At 39.8% G+C, this 25893-nt stretch overlaps 1 protein-coding gene across 11 annotated transcripts in view; it reads left to right on the forward strand.

The window, feature by feature from the left end:
* Nucleotides 1-7911: 7911 nt before the first annotated feature.
* MYBPC1 (myosin binding protein C1) overlaps nt 7912-25893 on the forward strand; it is an 80664-nt gene continuing 62682 nt past the window's right edge. For 2 of the 11 annotated variants that reach the window (XM_052790395.1, XM_052790397.1), the window contains exon 1: nt 7915-8070. In XM_052790395.1, coding sequence (XP_052646355.1) covers nt 8046-8070 — 25 coding nt within the window. In that variant the 5' untranslated portion in view covers nt 7915-8045. Of the gene's footprint in view, nt 8071-25893 lie in introns of all 11 variants that reach the window. The other 9 variants (XM_052790399.1, XM_052790403.1, XM_052790405.1 and 6 more) reach the window with 8 other exon arrangements.

The following is a 25893-nucleotide window of genomic DNA, read 5'->3' on the forward strand; positions in this document are numbered from 1 at the left end:
TTCTCTTCTCCAGGCTGAACAACCCCAACTCTTTCAGCTTGTCTTCTTAGGAGAGGTGCTCCAGCCCTCTGATCACCTTCGTGGCCTTCCTCTGGACCTGCTTGATCAAGCAGGTCCATGTCCTTCTTATGTTGGGGCCCCCAGAGCTGAACACAGTACTGCAGGTTGGGTCTCACCAGAGCAGAGTAGAGGGGCAGAACCCCCTCCCTCGTCCTGCTGGCCATGCTTCTCTTGATGCAGCCCAGGATATGGTTGGCTTTCTGGGCTGCAAACGCACATTGCCAGGTCATGTTGAGCTTCTCGTCAGCCAACACCCGCAAGTCTTTTTCCTCAGGGCTCAATCCACTCATCTCCCAGCCGGTATTTGTGCTTGGAATTGCCCCGACCCATGTGCAGGACCTTGCACTTGGCCTTGTTGAACTTCGTGAGTGTTGCATGAGCCCACCTCTCAAGCCTGTCAAGGTCCCTCTGGATGGCATCCCTTCCCTCCAGTGTGTCAACCGTGCCACACAGCTTGGTGTCATTGGCAAACTTGCTGAGGGTGCACTCAATCCCACTGTCCATGTCGCCGACAAAGATGTTAAACAGCACGGGTCCAGCACAAGGAAGAGAACAAGACCTTCTGGCTGAGGGAGGAGGAAGAGAGGAAGGAGGGGAGAATGGGCCCATCCTGATAGCAGCAGCCTGCAGCGGCACTGGATTACACCTATCAGGAAACTATACCATTAATATGTCAAACAAATTAGCCTAGTGTATTATACTGTTATAATTATACTGCAGTTATGCTAAGAACAAGTGATTTAATAGATAAAAGATAATACCAGCCACAGAACTTGATACCTTTTATTCCATCTATTCATATGCAGCAGTATTTTTTAGGCATTGTAAATAGTAATAATACCTCATAATAGCAACTGAGATTAAGGCTCCAGTGCAAACAGGTACTAATGCACATTTTCTAAGGAAACAAAGAAGGTGTGATGACAGCTATAGGGTAAAAGAATGGGTTATCATCCCCACTTTACAAAGAGAACTGAGGTATGCCCCAGTTAAGCAAGCTGCTTATGATGATGTGTATGAGCTCCTCTGGACATCTGGGAACTGAATGTATTTCTGTTAAATACCTTCATAGAGTGATTATTATATAGTGAGGGTGACCTTAGATGGTGGCAATCTGAATGGGAACAGCAACTTTGATAACATTTCCAGGCTATCAAATAGTTAAGAGTGAATTTTAAAGTTCTATTTTCGGCCCCTTCATGGTTGGGACTTGGATGTTTTTTTTTGAATGTTAATGAATTATGACACTTGGATTTACATCATTCATTCTGAATTGTTCAAATATTTATCTACCTCTATGAAGTATTAAAATTTGTAAGACTGTAATATTTAAAATTCTAAAGGAGACCAAATAAATTTGTTTAGTATCAATGTATTTCTAATACTTTCATTTGGAGGCTTGTGACAATTTGAACATGGAAGACTGGTATTATATAAGCACTAATTAGAAAGTCTGCCTCTGTCATTGCAATAATTCTAAAATTGTCTCCGAAATGTTAATCAAGGTTATTTGGAATCCCCAGTGCTAGCATTTCCCATAATACATGGTGTGCATCTTTGGGTACAAGAGGTACCTGCTGGATTTTGACACTGAAACTTGCTAATTGTAACCAGTAGGGAAGCAGACATGGAAAAAATAATTTGGGAAAATTTGTGCTATTGCTGGGATAGTTATGGATTTCAGGAATTTCCTAGGCTAACAGTCATGTTTTTGAAATTCTGCAGACTTCCAATAAGACAGATCAAATGCACTGAGAATAATTTAAAATTAATCCACCAAGTTCAATGGTGAAATGCTCTATTCACATCAGAAAACACAAAAAATGCAATTCTGAGAGAGAACCCAAGATCAGAGTCTGAGGTTTATAATGATGAAGGGGCATTTTCCTCATCCCAAGCCTCATAGGCCAGTGCTGGAGACACCGTACCAGTGTGATACACCATAATCTGCTGGGGCAAAACATGTGCTCTTTGTAAGCTGCTGAGGTAGATTTCACATGCTTAATGAACAGATCAAATCAGGGCCAAAGAAACTTCTGTTTGATACACTGCATCGGGCATTCACAGTTAGGCAGATTTCAGTACGATGGAGCATGTAAACCCAGCATGGGTCTTCCATACCTAGGCATAGATCAGGTGAGGAGCTGCTCCCAGTTTCAACTGTGGAAGTAAGAACAAAAATCTGGGCTGCAATGTCTCTCTTCTCTCCTGGCTGCAGGGTCCTCTTTCAAGTTTCCTCTTAAAAACAGTGAAATAAGCTCTGTCTCTCTTGAAGTCAGTGGCAAAATTCCCATCACCTGCCTTTCTTAGCAACCCTCATCTTAATTTTTTCTTACTGATCCAGCCAAGCAGTTGACAGAAAGAAGCTCCTCTCCTTCCTCCTCCTGCTGTTTTGCCTGCTGCCCTGACCTAGGGACTAGCTCTTGACTTTGATGCCGAGTGCCTCAGCGCGCTGGAATTTACTGTCAGAAAGGAAACACTCTGACTGCTATAGGACACCATGGGGCATGTGTTGCTTACAGAGTAATGTCATCCTTTGGGTCATTGTAAGGCAGAAGGTAAAGCTGACAAGTGGTGTTTATCTGTCAACGACATCTTGTACATGCCTTGAAGTGTCTCCAAGCCGACTGTCTTGGAAAAAAAACCCCCACAATCTAGGCTTTAAAGTTTAATCTTCCCTCGTCTTGCTACATAGAGTAAGACCCCATTTGCGGATGCTACATTTATATAGAAAGTATTTCTCATCACTTCTCAACCAAGGTCATGTCTCATTTATATGGCAGAAAAGTAGAGTGCATGGCAGAGTAGGAAAGTCTTTTTTCCTGGCAGGTCTACAGTACAAGGCTGTGATTAAACTGAGCTGGCCAGGTAAATCCAGGTGTCTTTCATCAACACCATTAAGTTCAGCAAAGATGTCAGGTAAAAAGGACTGCCTTCACAAATTAGATGGGGACTTAAGGAGTAACAGATATCCTGAGATGCAGCATTCTTCTATGCTGAGGTACTTCTTTCTCTTGCAAAAGTAGAAGTTGTGCATTTTTTGGTTGTACATTTTTAGTCTTCCGCTTGCCAGCATTGTAGAAATTGAAATAATTTATTTGTTATTTTTATTGGTAGAAAAGAAAACATGCTCTGCGGATTATCAGTAATATCAAAAGAAATAAATTCACCAAAACCTATAATGTCCTATTTTAGATACCATATGTGGCAAAGGCAGAATCTGAGCACAAAATGATGTCACTATGATGCAATTCTGGTGGGAGGGGCATGGGACTTGAATGGGGCTCGGGGACTGTAAAACCTCATTCCAGTGTCCTCCTGGAGAAGCGTGTTTATGTGTTCATCCTGATGGGAGGGAAGGCTCTGTCTGCTGCTGCTTCTTATCGTTTGTCCTTGGGCTCAGTAAACTGTTTCCTAGAGGCTCCAAAGCTCCAAATATTAAAAATGGTTAAAATGGGTTTCTGTTACGTAAGACTTCAAAACTTTGGATTCTTTGTTAGTAGCAAACCAAGATGCTGTTCATTTTTTTAATGAAAATGCATAGACACACCAGCATTTTGGGGGTTATTTCCAGATTATGTTCTGTGTGGACTGGGAATCCTTTCCCATTCTCATCTAAACTGACCGTTTCTGCTCAGCATTCTCATTTCAATCGATCATCTTTTGTCAATATCAATAAAACCTTTCGGTGGAAAATTTTTAAATAGTTTGGTTAAAGATTTCTCTCTGAGGTCTTCTGGGAATGTCCTGATCCTTTGGCTTAGTGACAAGATGAAGATTTTTCTCTGGCAACAAACAGACAGTGACTTACTAGAATAGAGACTGAAGTAAGTCAGAGAGTCCGGTCCTAGGAATAGCAGCAAATATGAAGTTATGGATGCAGATCTAGCAGCTGCAAGAGCAAATAAGGGCTTTGGATGTTTGACCAAGGGAATTTATTAAAAACAGACGAGAGAGAATGATTTAATTATCTGACGCCTTGGTTAGCTGCTGTTTGGAAACTGCTCAAGGAGCTGAACAGAGTTAAAATAGGATACTCATGTTTTGGAAAGAGACCACAGAAGATTAATTGGGACAGCCATGGAAGGGAAAGGTTCAGAGAGTTTAGCGTGTTTGGCCCCTGAGGTGGCTGAGGGCTTACGGTGGTACACAAAAGCCATGCTGTGATGAGGATAAATTTTGGTCAGAAGACATTCACCTTACAGAATGGCGAAATACAAGGTCACATGCCTACTTATGGAAGGAGAATATCAAGTTATGAGACGGGAAGTTTCCATCCATAGACATGAGGCCACCTGTGCAAACAGGGATGCTTTTAGCAATAGGGTAAGTTAATGAAAGGATGGCTGGGGATGGCACAGCCTCTAGTTCTATCTGCTGAGGTACAGGAGGTGGGCTAGAAACAAGGTGGAGCTCAGTTCTTTCGACCTCATGTTTTCTCTGAAGGGTCTGGCTCAGTCATTTGGCAAGTAAGCTGGCAGCTGAGTCAGAAGATGGTTTGTGGCCCTTTCACTTGCTCAGGAGTTGTGTGTTCAGCACAGAGGATCTAAATGCTTCCCTTTCTGGCTCAGCTCCTTCACAGGATGAGTTGCAATCTAGTCAGCTGAGTCGTTGCTGTATACAGGGAAGCAGAACAGGACTGCAGGAAGAAAATGGTTAAAAAGCTGAACTTCATAGAATGAATAGATAAATGCATTTATTAACAGAGAGTGTACAGGTTGGGTGGATAGATAATTGTAAGTATATTTAGACATTTCTGTGATGCAAGAAGCATAAGCTTACAGATGACCAAGATGGAAAAAAACCCCAAAAGGTCAGGCATTTCCTTGTCTTCAGTTTTTTCCTTCTTTTTTAACCAGCTTTAAAGCAATTTGGGCAATTGTTGGCCAAAATCAACGTCTCTCCTGTATGCAGTGATGAGGCAAGTTTGGTGACTACCGTGCACTCTGCAAATGTGGAAAAGAAGTATAAGAAAGCAAGCTCTGATTAGTATCTATCCAATAGTACCAAAGTATTAATAATTGTTATGGCACAAGCAAGATGGGGTCAACATTTTGACAACATTTGTGCAGGAAGAGAAATAAACTAAAATGTCAAGGTTATCTTAGATTGGAGTATGAAGTATCTGTGGGTGCTTGAGGCATGGACTCAGCTGGGAACTGGACTGAAACAAATAAAATATGGCTTAGTTCCTTAGGAAATAAACTGCTTTCCTTGTCACTGCTACTGCTAAGGTACACTAAGACATCACAGCCTAAATCTACCTGAGTGGCATCTTTTATAATACCATTAAAAATTACATTACAGAAAAGCTGCAACACTGGAATTTTTTATGGGAGTAAACCAGAACATAACATGAAATGCAATGAATTATACAACTATAATGTAAGGGTGGGGAAGAGTGAAAGGATGAGCAAATTTTCAGGTGATTGCTACTTCATAGTTCCAATTTATTTTCTGCAGTTGAAGAGCCTTTTGCTTGCACTCTCAGCTTGCCTTTACAAAACAGAGACCTCAGGAAACACACATTTCTCTGCACGTTACAAAGGCAACTATAGTGTTTTGTGATTTTATTCTACACATAACCTGTCTTCCCTTATTGCCTAGCAGAGTTTATAGACCCAATTTAGTTTTCTAGCCATGTCTATACCGGTAAATAAAGCAGAGCTAGGGGCATGGGTTCAAGTGTTGTCCTGTGATTATCCCCGCTGGGGCATGGTCAGCACGTTCCCTGGTACCATTTTGGCTCAGCCCAACTAACACTCTCCCACCTATACTTAAACATAGCTCAGGCACATGCCAGCAATCATCCCCTAAGGACATTTTGGCTGCAGTCTCCCTGTTTAGGGGTAGAGAGGGAGTTTTGCTGTGTGGATGAGAATCACGCACTTTCACTTGGCCTCTGAGTCAGTGGGTGGTCTCAGTACAGATTTATTTAGTAGTATAAAGGTAATCTATGAGTTAGAGTCTGTCTTCCTGAATATCCTTCTTCCTTTTCCTGTAAAGGAAGCCCTTTAAGGCTGTAAGGATAAGCACTGGCCTCCAATCCTTTCTCACCATGAGATTGCAGTGGAGGTCCTCTCTAACCCATGCAGTGCTAGACTGCAACCATATTTAATCCTGTTTGTATTAACAGGAATCTCCAGACATGTAGTTCTGAGCACCTCTTGGCACACAATGGGTGAAATGCAAAGCAAACTGTCTTTACATCTTACAAGGGACCACTCAGGAAACACCATGCTGGAGAGAATCAGCAGTCGCTCTTCATCCCCCTCTGGTTCCAGCCATCACAGCATTTGGCGCATGGATGTGAGTAGAAGAAAGGGGAACAAGAAAAAATTATCTCTGCAATGTTATTATCTGTTCATGCACCAATTCCCCACTGCCACCACAATCATACATGGACGGACAAAATCCCCAGTTACCTATTCAGGGTAGCATTCTGTTTGCTTTCCAGAGAAAGGAATTATTTCAGTGATATAAAGAGGGTTACCTAGATAGTGATATGAAACAAAGGAGGAAAATGGCTTTAATATTGCTTGGTCAGGTTCTTGTAGGCAGGGGTCTTGCCTTTCTCTGTATTTTATAGGCACATGAATCAGTCAAATAATAAAACACCATAATGAGTAGAGCAGAAAAAGCCAGATGATAGACTTGTCTTAAAAAAAGGAATGAAATGCCCATCCCATATAAGGTGTCTATAAAGTGGCTAAATACCCAGAAAACAACAGATTGTAGAGGAAACAACCATGCATTGGCTACAGAATAAACAGGCACATGACCACTCTTCCACCTCTAACTCCTATTCAAAGACATGAAATATGATTTCCGTAACATTTGGGTGTATTTAGACACTGAGCAGCCTGTCTAGTAGCCTAGTTCTTATTGATATGTGATCATGATATGAAGATGTGTTTTAATAGCATGAAACCCTTGAGGACCACTTCATCTATTGCACTAATCACTACAGTTTTGTCTCAAAATCCTAAAAGGGCATAAGAAAATAAATCCTAGTACCCCCTGATTAACTTGACCTGCATTTCTATTACCTATATATTCATAGTTTAAGTAGGAGTCTAAGAGAAGGGCAGCCCAGTGGCTTAGTTTAGTGGCTCAATGTGTATGCTGCAGATAGGATTTCCATTCCTTCTGTCTGGTTTCCTGGCTTGGCAAAGGCGAGGAGTGTTGCATCTCCTGGATGAGTGGAAAAGAGAATATCTCATCTCTCAGCAGTGACCTCTCCAGTTAATGAGGTAGCAGTGCTGAAAGGAACACTATAGTCTCTACCGAAGCCAAAATGAGGATGGCTACAGGAAAAGGACCCAAGAAAGTGCAGCAAATGTAAACAGAAGGGAGATACAGAGGGTCTTCACTGCTCCAAACAGGAACACAACAATCCTTTTTTCTTCATTAATACTGCAAAGTACTCCTCACTCCATCTTTCTCTTAAAGGAAGGAAATGAAGTTTCATTGCAGGCATACTGGCTATGCTTATTTGTCCCTTTCATGTTGTGGAAAAAGGAGTAAATGTATACAGGTAGTTCCTGTAAGTTCTGCAGGCAGGAGGACCTCTTTAATAGCATGGCAGTCACTTATTCAACCTCTATCTGTGTGTGTATGCGTGTTTGCATGTTACAGAGAGAGACGCAGAGAGCGAGCGGTGCGGCTGAATTTAGAAAGTAATAGATGTTCTCATCAGCCCCATGCAATGCAGCAGAGATTCCTTCCAAAAGCCAAGGGAGCAGAGGCTGCAGACAACAGATGTGAGAGGGGTTCCCATAACTGTCAATTTTCAAAGTGTTTGCACTGAAAAGAGAGGAGGTGCTATTTTGATTGATATTTCAGTCGCAGTATATAAAGCAGAGGAATTTTTCTTACCCTCTGCTTGTCATACTGATCTGCATACTCTCTCAGCTGGACTTGGGGCTACTACTTACTGCATCTGAAAGACTGAAACTCACTGGGAACAAAGAAATCTTGCAACAATGCCGGAACCCACCAAGAAAGATGGTAAGCATAACAAATATTACCTGAACATTTCTTAATTGCAGGAATTATGAGTACACACCCACACAAAACACTTTTTAGACCATCTTGCATATTTCAGCAACAAATAATATCTAAGAGTGATAGCCGTTTAACATCATTATATCATTACAAATCACTGATCCTTTTAAAGTAAGAAATTACTTTCAGGTAGGGCTATAGCACAAAACTGTTTTGGCCTCCAAGTATTTTAGACAATAAACAATGACTTTGTAGAGATATTGAGAAACTACTTGATTAGGCAAATGCTGTATTCACTTTTTAAAGACTGCAGGGGTTTTTTAGTGCAATTAGTGGTTTCTCTATAGCTAACATATCTAGACATGGGAAAACAGGGAATAAGCATTTCTTACGGTTTAAAAAGTCAGTATGTTGATATGTTTTTCATAACATTTTATAAGTTATTGAATAGAAAGGGTGTGTTCGTGAAACAATTTTAAGGTTCTGATGAAAATATATTCTATACGTCTAATGCATGTGTGAAGAATGTAGTAAGTTTTTCTGTACAGGTGAAACTGGAATGATACATTTTGCCACACTACAGAAATTACTAATTTTTATTTCAGAAGGATAGTTAAAGGCAGTAATACTTGCCCCTTTTGTGGTACTATTAAGTTCATAGCAAAGAAGCTGAGTATGTAGTCTGATAGCGAGATACAGAATTGTCCATTGGAGGCTGCCCAAACAGGCGTAAAATGTTCAGGGTCTATTAATTCATAACATTTTAAAAACTAGCATTTATTTTTTACTATTCTGAAAATTTAAGTTAAATAAACTTCTTATATTTGCATTATTTCTATAGACTTTCTTTTATTTTTCTTTCAAATTTAGACATTTTGGTAAGAATTTTTGATGATTATTGTTTAGCAGTGACAATATACATAGCTTCTGCAAAGCCAATAATGTGCAAACTGTATGTGCTTTGCAAGTGTTGGCAAACAAGAGGTATACAGGCAGGTTCTCTAATACATTCCCAAATGCAAAACTGAGTTTAATCTTAAAGATAATCTTGTGGAAAGTACAGAAGTCATGAAACAGCATTTATTTCCCATCAATTCTGAAAGATCCAGTAGGTCCACGCATCTAATTTGAATGAGTACATTTGATTTAACACTGACCTATCGATAGCATTTGCTTTATTTTAAAAGTATTTTTGAAATATTTTCTGGTTTTTTGGAAGGCAAGAGCAGAGCAACTATCAGGAGAATTAGGCAGTTTCAGCACCTTGTTGGGTTGGGGGCATATGAAAACTAAACTTTTTGCATGACTGAGTCTTAAGCAAGTAGTGTTGACAGACCAATGTGATCGTTTTACTTACTGGCCCTCCTTAGCGCTTGAGGACAATGATGGATGAAGTATCTTTCTGAAAATAGCTACACCAAGTGCATGTATTAATACAAGAGTCTAATCCTCTATACCAAACCTAGAGCCAAGCCCTTTCTAGAGTGTCTTATTTGTAATTCAAATGATTTACACATGTATTAAGTGTCCTTTTTATTTGATCTCTTATTTGACTGGATATTACACAGTTTAATCAGAATGCATTCTGTGGCTGCCAACTAAAAAAAAAACCCAAAAATATTTCTGCACTTTCAAAAGATAATGTGCTTTAGAGAAAATTTGTTAAGAGGGTCAAGTTTCTAAAGGTTATTATTCTGTTTAAGACTAGATTGTTTCAAAGATGTTCTTACAATGCAGTGAGTATAAACACAGCTCCGTGGTTGTGTTACGAAATAAGTCTAGTAACCCTGAACAACATCATATTGGCAGTGGAATAAATGAGATTTTTTGATGAGTCAATATTCAGGAACATAAAAAATATTGAAGCCTTCTTTCCTGATAGAGCTAGAGTTCACAAGTAGTAATGAGCTCTGGAAAAGTGATACATACAGGTTGTACACTGGTTGTTCCCCGTTGCACCCAGCTTATTTGCAGCCAGTAGATCAGGGTGATAACATGTGTATCTCATTGCACTTAAGAGATAAGCTTCTTCCTAAAGAATTTTTGTTGATCAAGAACTCACCTGAGCTGGTGGCAGTACTTGTATAGTAAGAAGTACTTACTATATTAGTGCCAGGACTATTCGGTACCAATAACAGTATGATACCACTGCTACTACTCGTACTAGCTCTACCAGGAAGAACTCAGAACCTCAAGTGTCCATCAAATGCCTGTTCTCAAGGTAATTTCCAAGACGTGAAGGATTGAAGGCAATTAATTAATGAAGGTGAACCTTGGACTGACTACATTCTGGAAGATACCACTGGAAGGACTCTTGGAGAAACCTTTGACGAACTTGTTGGCAGACTACAATAGAAAGCAGAGAAAAAGAGGCTTAAGGTTTCTGCATCACATGGGCACATAAGCAGTATTTTTCTGACATTTCCAAAAGAAGCAATCTACATGAATGATCCCATATTCCTCATTCTCATAGGTCCTGCCAGTTAAAAACAGCACACACAAGAGCAAGCAGCTGAGAAATCAGAAACTGGCTAACACTTGAATGTTAAGAAAATCTCAGCTTTGCATTTTTTTGCAGTGCCTGAAGTACATAGCTACATTTTTCAGAGGCAGTGCTGTAGCAAGCTCCCAGGCTTTTTTTCAGGCCAAATGCTCTTTGAGCTATTTTAAGATTATTAGATTACTGAAGTGAGAAATTTCCTGACTTGGTGAGAGCGTAGCCTCACAATGTGCTCTTAACAAATAGGATCACCAAATTAAACACATCACTCAGCTTAGAGAAGGTTGCTGGAGCACTTCAGCCTGATGGAATTTGTCACTGTAGAAACAGGCTTCCATGACTAATGATTTAAGGCCTTTATTGTACTCCTAAAAAGTCAAAGTCCTATATATTACATCAGCTGTGGCTTCTTTGGAGTATATGGTAATGCTGTTGTAAGACAGTTTTGTCTTAGCCTGTTCAAAATTTCATATTTGCAAAGTGAAGTTCACATCAGTGGGTTAACTGATCCCAGTGGATGACTAGGATAGGACTGTCATGCCAAAGACCTTCACCAGTGCATTTAAATTTAACGGCTTTTAGTTTTCCTGGTGACTAATAAAATAACCTTCACTCACATAATTACTTCCTGTAATTTATTGTAATCACTCAGTCAGTCTTTCCTCTCCCCCCTTTCCTTTAACCAATATTCATAATAAGAGCTGCCCATTAATTAGGTGCCCTCTTAAACTGTCACAGGCCACGGCATTTGGATATGCTTTTGTAAAAGTGCCAAGTCTCTCAAGAGCAACGGTTTCAAACTATTTGTGAGCATCATCCCACAGGGACAGGTGCAAGTCAGTCCCCAGTAGGCAGCTCTGTAAATTTGCCTTATTTATTCTCCCCAGTCTAGGAAATAACTCATGGCCCTGAGTTAAGTGACCGTTCCAAATTTTAAGCCAAAGCATTTATCAACTGTCTGCCAACTTCATTTTCTAAGGGTTTGCAAGCTCTGCTTGTATACTGCCTGGAGCATCCACATATTGGCAAGGAAACAAAATTAAAAATCTGCATGTCTCCTTTAAACAGTGTTTTAGCAAAATCTTTTTTGATCTGTAAAAAGCACAGATGTAAAAGTTGTGAAGAAAACTATGTGCATATATTGTCTGTTAGAAGGACAATCTCTAAAACATGAAGCAATTTGTGAAAGGAGGTAAACAGACGTATCAGTAGAGACTGCTTTGGAGATGTGGTAACACTGTTCTCTCTGAAGAAGCCCAGTTGAAACAGCCTTTACTTCTATTGGCTTTTCAACATGACTGGTTTTGTTTCATTGCATGGTTCTTCTATAATTATATTTGCATTATATTTATGATATTTAAAACAATACCACAGTCTGGTGTGTCAAGGTAATAGGCACTGTCAAACAAGCCAGCTAGTCATATAAATCATGTAAGTAGACATGTAGAGCAGAATTCCAGTGGGAAATCAATCTCAGTATCAAGGCTGGATAAGAGTTAATTAAAGTAAGATTTCTTTTAATATCATATTTTCAAGGTTAGAAAATTTTTTAGCAGTGAAAAAGAAGTTAAATGGAATTTCTGCTTTGGTATATGGATTTGGCTTGTGTCAAAATTAACACTGCTGATGGGAAGTTTTCCTGAAAATTCAAGAATCCAGCACATGAACATTGTATAGCATTGTTTAGTGCTTTCCATGCAGAAGACTGGAACTGTATAATCATTTTATTATGGCACCAAACCGGCTAGTGCAGCTGCTGCTGTCCTTGCTGCATAGATAAATGTTTCAGTGAGGCAAAAGAAAAGCATATAGACATCCATCTTCTGCCATCATCATTGCCCCTCCGCAGGACTGACTGTAAAATGCATTCCTATTATTTCTAACTACCTTCAGTCTTGGAGCCAAATTACACTCAAAGTCAGGCCCATATATATCATTTACAAGCACTGTATTAAATTCACAGGTAAATGAGATTTGGTGGATGAGGGAAGGAGGAAACCCTAGCCCCTTATCTTATTTTCCCTCCCAATTCTTTAGAAAGTTTCTCTTCATCACCTCTAGCTAATAAATTTAAAGCCCTCACAAACAGAAAGCAAACTTACGCCTAACTGTTGTAATTAGATCTGTTAGGGTGGGCCACGCTCCTGTCTTGAGCCCTATAGACCAGCGTCCTCCTGCACAGATCTTGTTGCACACGGGGAATTGAGTTGTTCTTAGACTGTCTTTGCCCTCCCATTGCTAATTTCTAAGTGTTGCTCCCACGCTTCCTTCTGAGATAGCAGAGCATCTCAGATTTATTCTTTGACCTTCCACCTCCACTGCTCCTAAGTTTAAGACTACTTTTCCAATCAGACTAATCTGATTGAAAAATCCCTACGCTGGCAAAGAAAAATCCCCAAACTTGATTTATTTTGGAGTTTTTATGTTTTGTTTTATCATGGTGTAAATTGAAGGAACTACATTGATTTTTTTTTTTCCTTATACAATGCATTGATTTTATTTTAAGACTAGTGTAGGAGGATAATGCAAGATTGATCTGGTTTACTGTTGTTCTTACGTGAGTTGAAAAGCTTGTCCACCCTGTGCAAAAAGCAGTGCATCTATGCACAGGAAAAATATTTAATATTACCACACTAAAATAAAAAACTCATTGAGTTTAGGAGGAAAGCACGGAATGGTCTTTCAGCAGACCAGAGGGTGCTTTGTACTTGGCAAAACTGAAATTAGCAAATGCTGCCTTTGTGCCTCCCTGTACTGCACCTGTTGGGAAGATAAATAAAGGACTGCCCAGTTCTTTCCCCTCATACCTCCTAAATATATCACTTTAAGAGAGCTTTAAAAAAAACCAACCATGCTACAGTACCCTTCTGTTCCATGCAAAACTGGATGAGTTTCTTCATATTAGTTTCAGGGATCTACTGAACAAGACGGGAAGGTCTGTGGTCGCATAGCAAAAAAATAGCAGAGAGATCTGGGGAGACTTCAATTATCAAAACATTAGTAGCTGCCACACACACTAATGGTCCTTGGAATATATGTGGTACAACATATTTCATGTTTCATGAGGGGACATCCAGAGGGTTCCTTGAAGAGGAAGAGCAAATCAAGTTTGAAAATAAATTACCTGGGGCAATTTCCCTTGGGATAAGGCCAAATACTACACTCGCCACTTGGGGAAAATGCAGAGATTCCACTAAGTTAGAGGTCCTAATTTAATAATTGTTCTAGAGTGAGGGAAAAAAGGTTGTTCTCATCCAGACACTAATGTGGATTTGCACTGAATGTAAAAGTCTGTAAAATAAAGGAGAAGGCAAATGGATAGAATCATTAACTTCAGTCATAATCAGAATTTTCTCAGTCCCACTGCAAACAGCTTTGTCTCTTGAGTCTGAAGAACTGTGTGGCTGAGAAACAGCCCCTTCTCTTCCCATCCAGCCCTCTCTCTCTATTCTCAGTCACAACTGAAGTGCTACTTCTGAAGACTCAAAAAAAAGGTTTCTCTTTTTCACTGCTGTTAGGGAACCAGTATTTGAAGCCATTTTTCCATCATTCACTAGGGGAGTTTGACGCACTTTGTGACCACCGGGAGATTTTATCCTTTTGCTTTGAAGAGTAGTTGGTGTTTTAAGAGTTAGGGAAGAGAGGACTGATCTGACATGAATGTCTATGTTAGTTCATTGCAAATTTTGGTACGAAGAGCCCAATGGTCTTTATGCTGCCACAGAAGACCTTTGGGTTAGGAATCAGATACCCAGATGGAAGGGTGTGCAAGTGAACAAGGTGTCCCCGCTCCCACTGGACAGCAGGTCATTACAGTCAGTGGAGCCCAGACTGCTGCTCAGCTGACCAGCCAGCAGTTGCCTAAACATAGGTGCCTACTGCCATATGAGACGCTCTAGGATACACAGACTACCCATTTTGGGCTGGCAGATATGACTTAGGACCTATGGGAGACCTGCAACACCCTGGAGTAGCAGCTAGAAACCAGAAGGGTATGCTACAGCATCTGAATGTCATTGATCACCTCTGTTTAAGAAAATGAACTGAGCCATAAGCAGCTATTTTATGGAGAACAAAAATCTAATTCCATTGATTGTAATGGTAGCTTGGACTCCTAGCTCACACCGTAGGTGCATTCATGTGTCTCCCTTTTTTTCTGAGTACCTTAACAATAAGGCTGCAGAGTTATTCTCTATGATTTGTTCAATTGGTGTTTAAGAACTTTCTGCAATGTGTAGTTTTATAAGAAGACAAGGAGAGAGTTCCACTCCAGCATTATTTGCATGTGATACTCAGATGCTCTCCCTCAATAAATGAGGAAGTACATTGGGCCCAGATTCCCTTGAGCAGAGAAGAGTGCACCCTTCTGTAATCTGCTGGGTGCAGTGATAGAAATAAAAATTTTAAAAACAAACAAACAAAAACAACAACAAAAAAGAAAAGATGCTACTGCCATTTTTTTGTTGAGAGATCCAGCTGGTTTTACTTGCTTTATTTTTTATAAGAAGGAGTCAATGTATTTTATTTCATGGCTAAGCTCAGTGTTTAAATCAATTCAAAATTAAATTTCTTTTTTGCATCAATGAGAGGAAAAAAGTTGCATTCCTGTTCAAAGCAATATTAATTCCTCTTCCTCCTTTCTACTCTAGCTTGCTCTCACTTCCTCCAACAGCTTTATGCTGTTAGATAAATGACTGGTTACATCAAGGACATTTGTAGCTATGAGTAACAAGCACTTTTAACTTTAAATCGTAAAAGGTTTCTGAATATTCTACAATGTGTTCAACAAAACACATGTAGACTCAGGAATCTCCATGAATTCTTATTTCTGGAATTTACTCTCCCTAATTTGTCAGGTGTGATTTTAGCTCCTAGAGCTCACTGAACTAGCAGGTGGTTCAGCCAAGATGAAGATGCTTGCAGAAGAGAGTGAATTAGAGTCAAAATCCAATTCTGTGTCCAACAGGATTTTATGTCCTAAGAAGCTGTTCTAGCAAGCGTGTTTCAGTTCACTGCTTCCTGAGATGCTGTAGGGACAGAAAGATAGGTGCTGTGGATTCAAGAAGTATGAAGAGAGATTTCTGCTCAGACACCTCTCAGAACCCTAAAAAATGCAGCATTTGCAAAACGGAGTGGTTTCTCTCTCGCTTCCCGCCCTTGTTACCTGTGTCTGTATTGCTAATGGCATCTCCACAGAGCAGTCAGTGGGACCTAGGCTAAGTGATGCAGGATGTCTTACATCCACATGGCTTAGAACTGCCTCTTCTGAAGAAGAACAATCATACCCACAACCCTCTACTACTTGGCTAAGTGTCTTTATGTGTATTTTCAGTTCAAAGTGCCAAAATAACCTGTGGCCTCTGCTGCAGTTAGCCATGGTGGTGTTAGATGTCATAATACTGAGATGTTGCATGCCCTGCTCTCTGGTAGTGCTAGATGGGGGTTAATTTAGGACATTAGACCTCCTGGAGTAGTGTCAGAGGGTTGTTGAACAGAAAGTCAAATATAGCACAGTCTCAGAAAAGTTCTAAAGTTCCCCCCAAAATTCACCACCCTAAAAATTGCTCCATGCTCTGCCTTGGAGTAAAGTTGTTTGTTTGAGGAAAAACCCTCATGGATACGATAACTTCCAAGTCGCTCAGTGCATGTAACTTCCATGCAGTGCAGAGAGTTGCGGTACCAGGACATGGGAGCATGGCTGGGTGACTCATTTCACAGTTTAGAGCCCCTCCATGTCCCATCTGTGTGTTCCCAAAAGTGTACAGACACCGCAGCAAGAAAGGAGCCCTGCTGTATCTTGCTGCAACAGAACATGTTCAAGAGAGCTATTGCTCTCCCTTCCCTGGAGATTAGGAAATATTTCTTACATAATTCGCTATCCCCTGGCCCCATTACTAATTGAAAATAGCATGTGATCTACTTCTTAGGGCAGTTGTCCTTATATGTGATGGCTCCAGCAAGCTATTTTGATCAGGTGATTATTACAAAAAGCTCCATTCTAATTTAATTCTCCATAAGATCAAATGGTGGTTTTAGTGAGCGTCTGAAAGCGTCGTTCAGTAGTACCATGATGCTTTCTGAGAGGGATCTGTATTAAAATACACACTCATCACAACTTTGCAGGCTCAGAATAACTTCCTAATTTTGATCATAAATGCCAAGAGTAGGTTGCAGTCATACACAGACACAGATGAAGATTCCCTTTTCATACAGGTTTCTGTTTTTAAATCTTAGCTCTGTGTGCATAGACATAAATTGCAGAGACATTTGCTCCACTTCTTGTTATTGAACTGACTGGATGGAACACATTAGGTAGGGGCTGAGCAAAAGCAACTCACAAACCAGCTCAAACAGTTACTTTTTTCTTGAACGGGAGCCATGCTTTGCTCAGCCAGCATGCAAACCCAGTCTGAAAGCCTATTCCAGATTTTGTCTTCTCTCAAAACCCTGAAGTTGTGATGAAATTAAGCTGAATATAGATGCAGCTAAAACTGAAAGAGACCCCAAATGAAAAGCTTACTGGTTCAGTTGATGGGATAGGTCTTACTCCTTGACACGCACCTACTCCAGTGTGCTAGCGGACTAGAAAGAGCAGTAAGATACAGTTGTTGAACAGTTGTTAAATTCCAAACTTTGGGTATTTTTGTGTTCATTTTCATAACTTTCTGACACAAGATCTTTTCTGTTAGCACAAGTTACGGCCCCTAGCACCAGTTCCAACTGTTCTAGAAGGAAGAAAAACTTCCTCTTATCAGTCTGAGCTGATTGTGCTAGTGTGAGAGGGTCTTTCACTGGTTTCTGACCTGAAATGAAACATTTCAAACCATTTGCACACCTGAATGTACACAGCATTGCATTTCTGTCCTTTTTCAACAGCTTCATTAGTTTCCAGTACCCCTAAAGCACTGTTCCTAGCAAAAATTACAGAAAACACTTATCCCTGGTGATGTGGAGAATATCCGTGGCTAGAGATATCTAGGAACGGTCACACGAGAAATGCCATGCAGATGGAGTAATTCACTGACGAATACCTTCTGGGTCTCGTGCTGTGATATTCATGTAAATTGAGATACACATACACACGCTGTAGGACATTCTGTATCTTCTGTTTTTATAAGAACATAGTATCTAGGCCAAAACCCTTATTTTAGACCCAAAGAGGAGCATAATACCGATGGAGGCTGTGGCTGCCACTCCTCCACAGATGCAGACTTCAGTGAAGGCACAGAGGGTCAGATGCCTGATGACATTTTTTCCATGGCATTCCCTCCAGCCTTACTAATCTTTCATCTAAGCTTTCCTTAGCCCTATTTTTAAAGGGGAAATCTGACCTCTGTCCTCTGCCCCTTTTTCTTTGCCCTTGTTTTGCATTTCCATGTTTTGCAGTGAAGGTTTCTCTCTTACCCAACAGCTTTTTAGCTGGAGAGAAAGTATATTCAGTGAGCTGTGACTGTTATTCATCTCAAATGCATTTTGCTGTCACGCTTTGTAAGAGCTTTCTTTTGTATGTGTCACTTACTGATTTACTGATACAAATCCCCACGGTTTGCAAATATCCTGCTGTGGTGTTTTCCCTAAAGGCAAAGTTAAGTGATTTTTTTAAAGTGAAGGCTTATAATTCTCACAGTTATCTTCGGTGCTGCAGAATGAGATTGAGTGGTAGAAAATGTAACAGTATTAACACAGAAGGATGTATATAATTTTGTACACCTAACACCCACAAAGTGACACGCGTGACTTTCACGTGCATAAATATTTCTGCACGATCCACCAAAGATTTGCCTAGTGCCATAGGTCTCTGGGACCTTAGACGTCCTAAATTTACCTACAGAAAAAGTCCTTTCTCTCCACATGTGCAAAATACTTCTAAATGTTTTTCAGTACAATGCTGAATTCCAGGCATCTGAGCAACAATAAATATTTATATGCAAACAAGCTTACAAAAAAAGAAAGCTCCCAAAGTCAGTACATAGAATTCCCATTAAGTAAGCAAGTTTCTGAGGTTCAGGGTAACTTCTGATTCTTTTAGTGTTTGATATCAGCAATACTGCAACTCTGACACAAAGCTTTCCTGCATTCCCAGTTATGTTTGGGGTGTTTTTTAATTCTTCTCCAGACTTAATTACAAATCACCTTTGGTTGGCATGTACAGGAACATCAGCACTCACAAAAAATAGCAGCCTCTGAATTTTGTAGCCCATAAATATGATATACCCTTAGTAAACTAAGAAAGTGGATGCTACCACCCTCTTTTTCATCTTGAGTGAGTTATTTTCTAAAAGACTGATGACGGAAAATTAACATTGGGTAAAAAAATTCAGGTTGACATAACTAATGGATTATTAGTGATTAGCTACATGAAGCGATCTCTAAACACCTATGTGCCTGACAGCCCTTTGTCAGGGTTTCTTATTACAATCCCATTCTGTAAGACATTGTCTCTCAAGAGGAGGCAGAGTACTGAAGTGCAGATGACAGGAGAGTGCTCTTATCTCTCTTATCTGAAGGAAGTCTGAGAAGACTCTTCCTTCTTGAAAAGATCACAGAGTATCAGATTATCTGTCACCCACTGTCAAACAGCCTTGAAGCAAATGCTTTTCTTATTTGGTATTTGGACACAGTCATGACAGTGTTTAGACACAGTTGTAGTACATATTAGTTTGACAAAGAGCTGATAACAAGCTGATAAATTCAGTCCTGGGGAAATCCCAACATGTGCGTATTTGGGTTTGCCCTGACCCTCAAAGAAAAGTTGATATTTCAAAAACTATGGAATGGGAATACCAGCAGGTTTTAATTTTAAGTTGTTGAAATGTTTTAGTCTGAAATTTGGTTAAAATGAAACCTATCAGCACGTCTCAAATGCTTCCTTTTAAGTTGCTGAAATAAATTGGATTGCACTAATTCACGTCACCACAGCTTTATGCTGGTGCCCTCACTTTCCCCTAAGAGTCAAGCTCTCTAAGTGGAAGGATTTCCCACTGTCTGCACATACTCACCTGCCTCTCAGGACTAACCTGAATGCACTGAACAACAGGAGATGTAGTCCTTTGTGGAACTCACTCCAGTTATGTAGAACATCGGGTCCATAATGCGATTTTCATAAAACAATATGCAATTGATTTCCTTGATTCAGAGTGAAATATTTCAGGATAGCTCAGCAAAACAACAGTGGTGTGATTTGGGTTTAGCAAGAGTGAAGACATTTTTCTAAATTAAGAAAATGCTTCCTGAGCTGGTTTGGAAATTATCTGGACAATCTGAAAGGAAGTTCTTTACTGGTTAAGTATTCATCTCTTGAAATAACTGCCCTTTCAACTTTATTGCTGACTTTTATCCTATAATTAGAAGTGCAACTGTCATTGAAAATATATTGTTGAATTTGAGGAATAAATTACTGTCATTCCTGAGCAGCAGTTCTTTGTTTTATGAAGATTTTAATCCAATAACCTGGTCCACTTTATTACGTTTTGCAGCTTTCAGAAAGGAAGTTAGCATTACTCAGTGTACTGCTATCTCTGGTATCATATTGTGCTGTCTTTTGCTTTCATTTTTCCCTAGGGAATCTCCTGAACTAAATGAAAATATTTGCTTCCAGAGAGAAATTAACAAACTATTGCAAGGGAGGATAGGAAACAAAGAATAAAGTCTATCTGTCGCCATACTTTTTTACATGGGATCAAACTTTTCTGATGAGTGAATTAATTGATTTCAGTAAATATATAACAAAGATTAATTAGATTTGGGTTATTTAAAACAAGAATTTCACTTGCCTGGGCTAGGAGTCATTTTGAAAGCTTGATTCCTTGTTAGGACCTGCTGCCAAAAAATCATCTTATTTTACAGGCAATTTAACACATTAAAAATATGTTGCAGCATTTAATGAAACAAAGAATGTACGAACTATGCTGTGCTCATATATTTTGGGTTTATGCAGAAAAGACTGTCTCCTGAACACTGGAACTAACAAAACCTGGCTCTCTATGGCTCTGTGCCTTTTGTCCCTGCAAATACGAAAATACAGATCACTGCATTTTGACCTATGAGCCAGATCACTGATTTTTAACCCAAAGACAAGAATCAGAGCAGCTCTGACTCCTCCCCGCTCTCTGGAGATCAGAGTCACACCCGAGGCTGGCAAGGCGGCAGCGATGGGGACACCGGCAGGGTTGTGTTAGCCAGCAGTGCCCTTACGGGGGGGACATCAGCAAATGGGGGAGACCAGCGGGATTAGATGGGTAGTGTGGATCTGTTCCCAGACCTTAATGGGACCCTTTTAACATACACTAGAAAAAGGGCAGAGTGAACACTCGCTCATGAACTATAGGACAGTGGGAGCGATTCTGCGGCGCTTCCACCGCACCTAAAGCCCTTTTTTAAGACAGCAGAAGACAGAAATCCGTGCTAACTGCTGAGACTCAGCAGAGCTAGGGCTTTCGGGTACGGAACTGTAGAGGTAAACCTATGAGGTTGTTGGTTTTACAACATAAAAATAGGATCACTGCTTCTATCCTTTAGACATAAGCACCCATCTAGGTGGCAATATTCACACAGCCAGTGTTCTCCTTCCCCTCTTTAACTGGAGCTGGAACTGTGTAGTACATCATGTGAAGCAACATTAAAGAACGGCTCAGATGGCTGAGAACAGGTAGGTGAGGAATGTAGAATTTAAGGAATAGGGAATCATTTCAGACTTGCATTAAATTGGTGGTATATAAACTGAGATGGTGCCATAACACAGGAAAGTTCGAGACTTCTATCAGCAAGCTGCCATTTGCAGGAAGAAGCTGACTCTGGGTGGAATTTCCACACTTTTCACTATGCAAATATTATGGGGAAAATGCCTGCTAAGAATTTTTTCAGTGACATTTGGGATTGCATACACTACATTTTATGACAAGTTTTAGAATGATAGCTCAAAATAAAATGTTTTTATTTCCAAACATGGAAATAAAACTGAACACATCAAGACGTGGAATAAAAGATAAATCAATATAGCCACAAACAGACTCTTGAGAATTTTTCAATGGCTTTGCAGGTACAGCTGTGCTGACAAAGCCTTCTCATAAAGGTACAGTTATGATGGCAAACTGAATTACCTTATCAGCACAAGTCACTTTGGTAAACACTGCAACACATTTCAGCAAAATCCTTTTGGCATATAGATGGTGTAACCAGCAAAACTTTGCCTATAGGATTTTGCAGGACAGATAACATCACAAAATTTCAGTTTTGGAAGTTAAAAAAAAGTTTGTGGGTTTTTTTTTTTTTAATTATGGAAAAAGTTAGAAAACTGCAATTGTGAAAAGCTCAATGGAAAAAACATTTAGTCAAAAAATGTCAACTGTGGCCCTCAAATTGCAGTCTACTGCTAGTCTGTGATGAGATACAAGCATGAATACTCTTTTTTCTCTTAGATGCACAAGTGCTCAGGAAATAACTTTTATGGATTGATTTCTTTGATATAAAGTAAGACATGAAAGATACAATGGAATTATAAATGAAATTTAATTACTCCATGGTGGTGCCTTGTGGGCTGCGTAGGTTAAAAATGAGTTTGAGAATGCATGGGAACTTGATAACTAGCCTAAAGCCACCAACTTTACCTTTATTTCTCTATTTCAAATACTGTCAACGCTTGGCAGCCTTCTAGTTTCCAATTACAGTACATAGGCAACTTCAAGACTGCTAAGCAAGTCTTGCACCATCTGATGAAGGTGTTGACTGCTGATGGCTGCCTCCTACCTACCAGAAATTAAATATGGGGGCTTTTAATGCACGGATGACGTAGTTCTTTGCTGGACAGTCTACTTGCATACACTTAGAAGAATATAGATATGTAAACATACATTTTATTAAAGAAATTACTTTTGTTCAAGGTCATGGTTACAGTGTTCCTTACAGATTAATTCCTATATGAAAGCAAAGTTCTCGTAAGAAATGAGAAAGATGTGGAAGCTTACATATGATCAGACTTGATGTAATAGCATCATTTTAGAAAAATGGGAACTGCAAGGAAAACACACTAAACAAGCAATGGTTGCTTTATGCACTTCCATAATTAAGGATGGCAACGAAGACAAAATCTAGAGTCACCAATTACACTGCAGCTCCTCAAGTGGATCTATAAACTATTTCTTTGGTGTCTAATCCATTCCACAGAATTCACTATTACTAGGCTTTTGTTCCAACTGTTCATTCATTTTTTCAGTCCTTAAGCCAGGGAACATTCTGCATTTATCGTATGATAGTTTGATTAGATCCGCAGTCCATAAAATCCTTTCTAATTGGAAGTAATTAGATTATTCCTGAAACAGGAGTATTGTAGGTGAAATTATATGCTGGGACTAATTATTATCCTTGATTTTGTTTTTTTCCTTCAAGCTGAAATTCGTTAGGAATGGTTTTGAATTTTAATCATACGCAAAACTAAATTATTAAGCAAACTCTTTGTTAAGTTTATTTCTTCTCCAGTCTGCACCTGAAGATGCATCACTGGATTATGATGCATATAAATACAAATATAAATATAAATAATTTCAGCTTCAGTGAACATGCTGATTTGTTCACTTTGTTGCAGTAAGAGACAGTATTTAACATAAGGTTGCTGTTTTCATGTTGAACCAGAAACAGTCACAGTGAGCCAAAACAGGCGTTTTCATCTGTCTACACCATCATTACAAGTGGAAACAGAAAATAGAAATACATTAATAAATTTATTAGTCTGGCTCCATCATGCTGTTGGTCACAATAAGAGTCATCTAAGCAGCCACCAGTGCACCACTGCTTATTCACTTCAGTCCTTTAGAATGACTTTTGCTTTTAGGACCTAGGACTGAAGTCTGTTTAGAATAGTTTCTGTAGTTTTATTTTAAAAGTAATATAGAAAATGTCCATGGATATTCATAAAAAAAGGTAATGATTTCAGCTGGTATTATAGTTTCTTGCTTTCACTCAGATTGGGAACAGTCTGTGGAAGTTGCATGCAAATCAGATTATTTCTCAGTGGAGAGCTGAGACTCGTGAGGCAGCGGGCAGACCCTGTCTGCATGACTGTGCTCAGGTTTTGCAGAATGCTGAATATTCCACTCTTTATTGATAAGAATAGTATTTACTTCAATTTAAGTCCAACTGAACACATTAAAAGCGCTTTTATTGATAACAGATGACTTTGAATCAAGCCCTCTATTTCCCAGCTCCTTTAATCTGGGGTCTGATGACAGTATTGTTTCCCAATGAAATGCTCACCATGCTCTGGTAACCTCTATAGTTTGTTGAGCAAGTTCCTGTCTTCCAAAAGATGAGGCTACAGCTTTTAATCACATCACTGATGCCACTGTGACTCTGTACTGGCCTGAGTGAAGTGACCCATAAAAAATGGTCAAAACATTTTGAGCTATTTCTCTTATTCAGAGCACTTGTTTTCCAGGGAATGTAAGTAACACTGAAAGGAAGAAGTTTTACTGCTTTTCTCTGCTGATGATCTGGACACATGAGGTCTGTTGAGCAACTGTTCCACAACCTTGGTCCTTCCCTGCCCACCTATTTCAGCGGAGCATCTACCCCAGGAGAAAGCCATGTGCCACAACGGCAGTTCTCGTGTCTTATAGGGGCCACGCACAGGGGACAATCCTTACACGCGACAACTGCACAAGGGCTGGGGTGAGCCACGCTCTCTCCCTAAACTAGCATTTTGTCTATTTTTGTCCGACTAGCAGAGTCAGCACTTTAGGAATGCCTACGTAATAGTTATATTTGTCTAATCCCTTGAGGCTATGTCCGCAAACTTAATCCACCTACTTAAATTTGACACAAGTTGACAGGTCTTTGTGACAAAAAGCATTAAGTGACCATCCTCGTGCTCTTTGACATATAAAAGTCACTTTAATATGCTGCTGTTCCATGGACAGATATCATACCTGTATCCGTGATGATGCAGCTTTAGTCCTGATTTCCCTTTCAGGTAAATGAGAGTAAGCCCTCTGGTCAGACTGGGTGAGATCCTGAATCCCTTGGCTGTTTAGACCAGAGTCTTTGCTGGGTTGTAACCAATCTAGATCTAACTGCAGGGAAAAATTAGTGCAGGAGACTCTCCTTCTCCCTCTTGTGAATGTTCCAGCCCGGCGATGGTGAAATGCTATCTTTAGACTTTGTGCAAGCCCTGATTTAATGCCCAAGGTCATTTCCCTCACCTAAGGGGAAGAAAAACCCCCACTACTCATTTTCCAATATCATTGAGAGTTCCTAAGCCTACCCAAAACAAACCTGGTCATGAGTACCGAGTTGCAATGTGAGAAGGGTTATCCAGCCAGACCTCTTTCCCAGTACGCTTGCTGATAACCTGTAGCTCTCGAATGGTCTGAACTGCAAGTCTCCAGAATACTTTGCTCCCAGCACAGTAGTAGAGTAGGACCTGGCGACTGTTTTAGAACTGTCAGCATGCCTCATTATGTTTACACTCCAATGTGAAAAGTAATATATATAATGTCAGGGAGTTGCTATGCTTGTTGCTGTCACAGAAGCCAGTGGAAGTGGGAATTCAGAGCCCTTGAAAACTGGCCACCACACATAAGCACCCTGCCAGTTCCCTGCCAAAGCTTCTTGTGGTTATTGCAGGTCGGATGTCAGTGCAGCCAGACCTAAAATGGAATTGAAATTTTAAATAATGATAGTCCCAATTTGACATGGTTCTGAAGCACTTCCATAACTTTAGCACATGGGTAATCTCATGGAACTTTTTAAACCTTAGTTATCTTTATGCATAGCAAGAGATTTTAAGTCTTATTTTATCTGAAAAACTGAACATAGTAAATGTGGAACAGTGATGGAAAATTGTTGGTAATGGGTCAAGTTGCATCTCCTGCTGATTTTCAAGAGTGTATGTGTACATGTACAATTATAAATCACAAATAAAAATGTCTTGGCTCTAAGTGCTCATATCCTATGTCGAACTGGATCCTGAATGCATCTCATGACATGGCTGAGGCATGAAAGCATTTCTGGAGATGTTATTTAAGTGACAGTTGTGCTTTCACTTTATTTGCTAACTATACTTCTTAATATACTATCCTTTCTGAGTAGCCACATAGAAAGGACTGCTAAGTTAATTCCTTTTCTTGCTGTGGAATTATATATAGCCAGCTGCTTTACAAGCTTCACAACCAATGAATAACCCAAGGTCTGTGTTTAGCACGACACAACCCACTGAAATGCAACATTCTTGGCTTCTTAAATAAAGAACTGCAAAGAAGAGACCATTACCTTTTGTCTTAGAAACTGTGAGGCAGAAGTTAACTTTAGGTGTTTAGTAGAAGGCCCCGTTGACA

This window comes from Harpia harpyja, chromosome 6 (assembly GCF_026419915.1).
Source record: "Harpia harpyja isolate bHarHar1 chromosome 6, bHarHar1 primary haplotype, whole genome shotgun sequence".
Lineage (NCBI taxonomy): Eukaryota > Metazoa > Chordata > Aves > Accipitriformes > Accipitridae > Harpia > Harpia harpyja.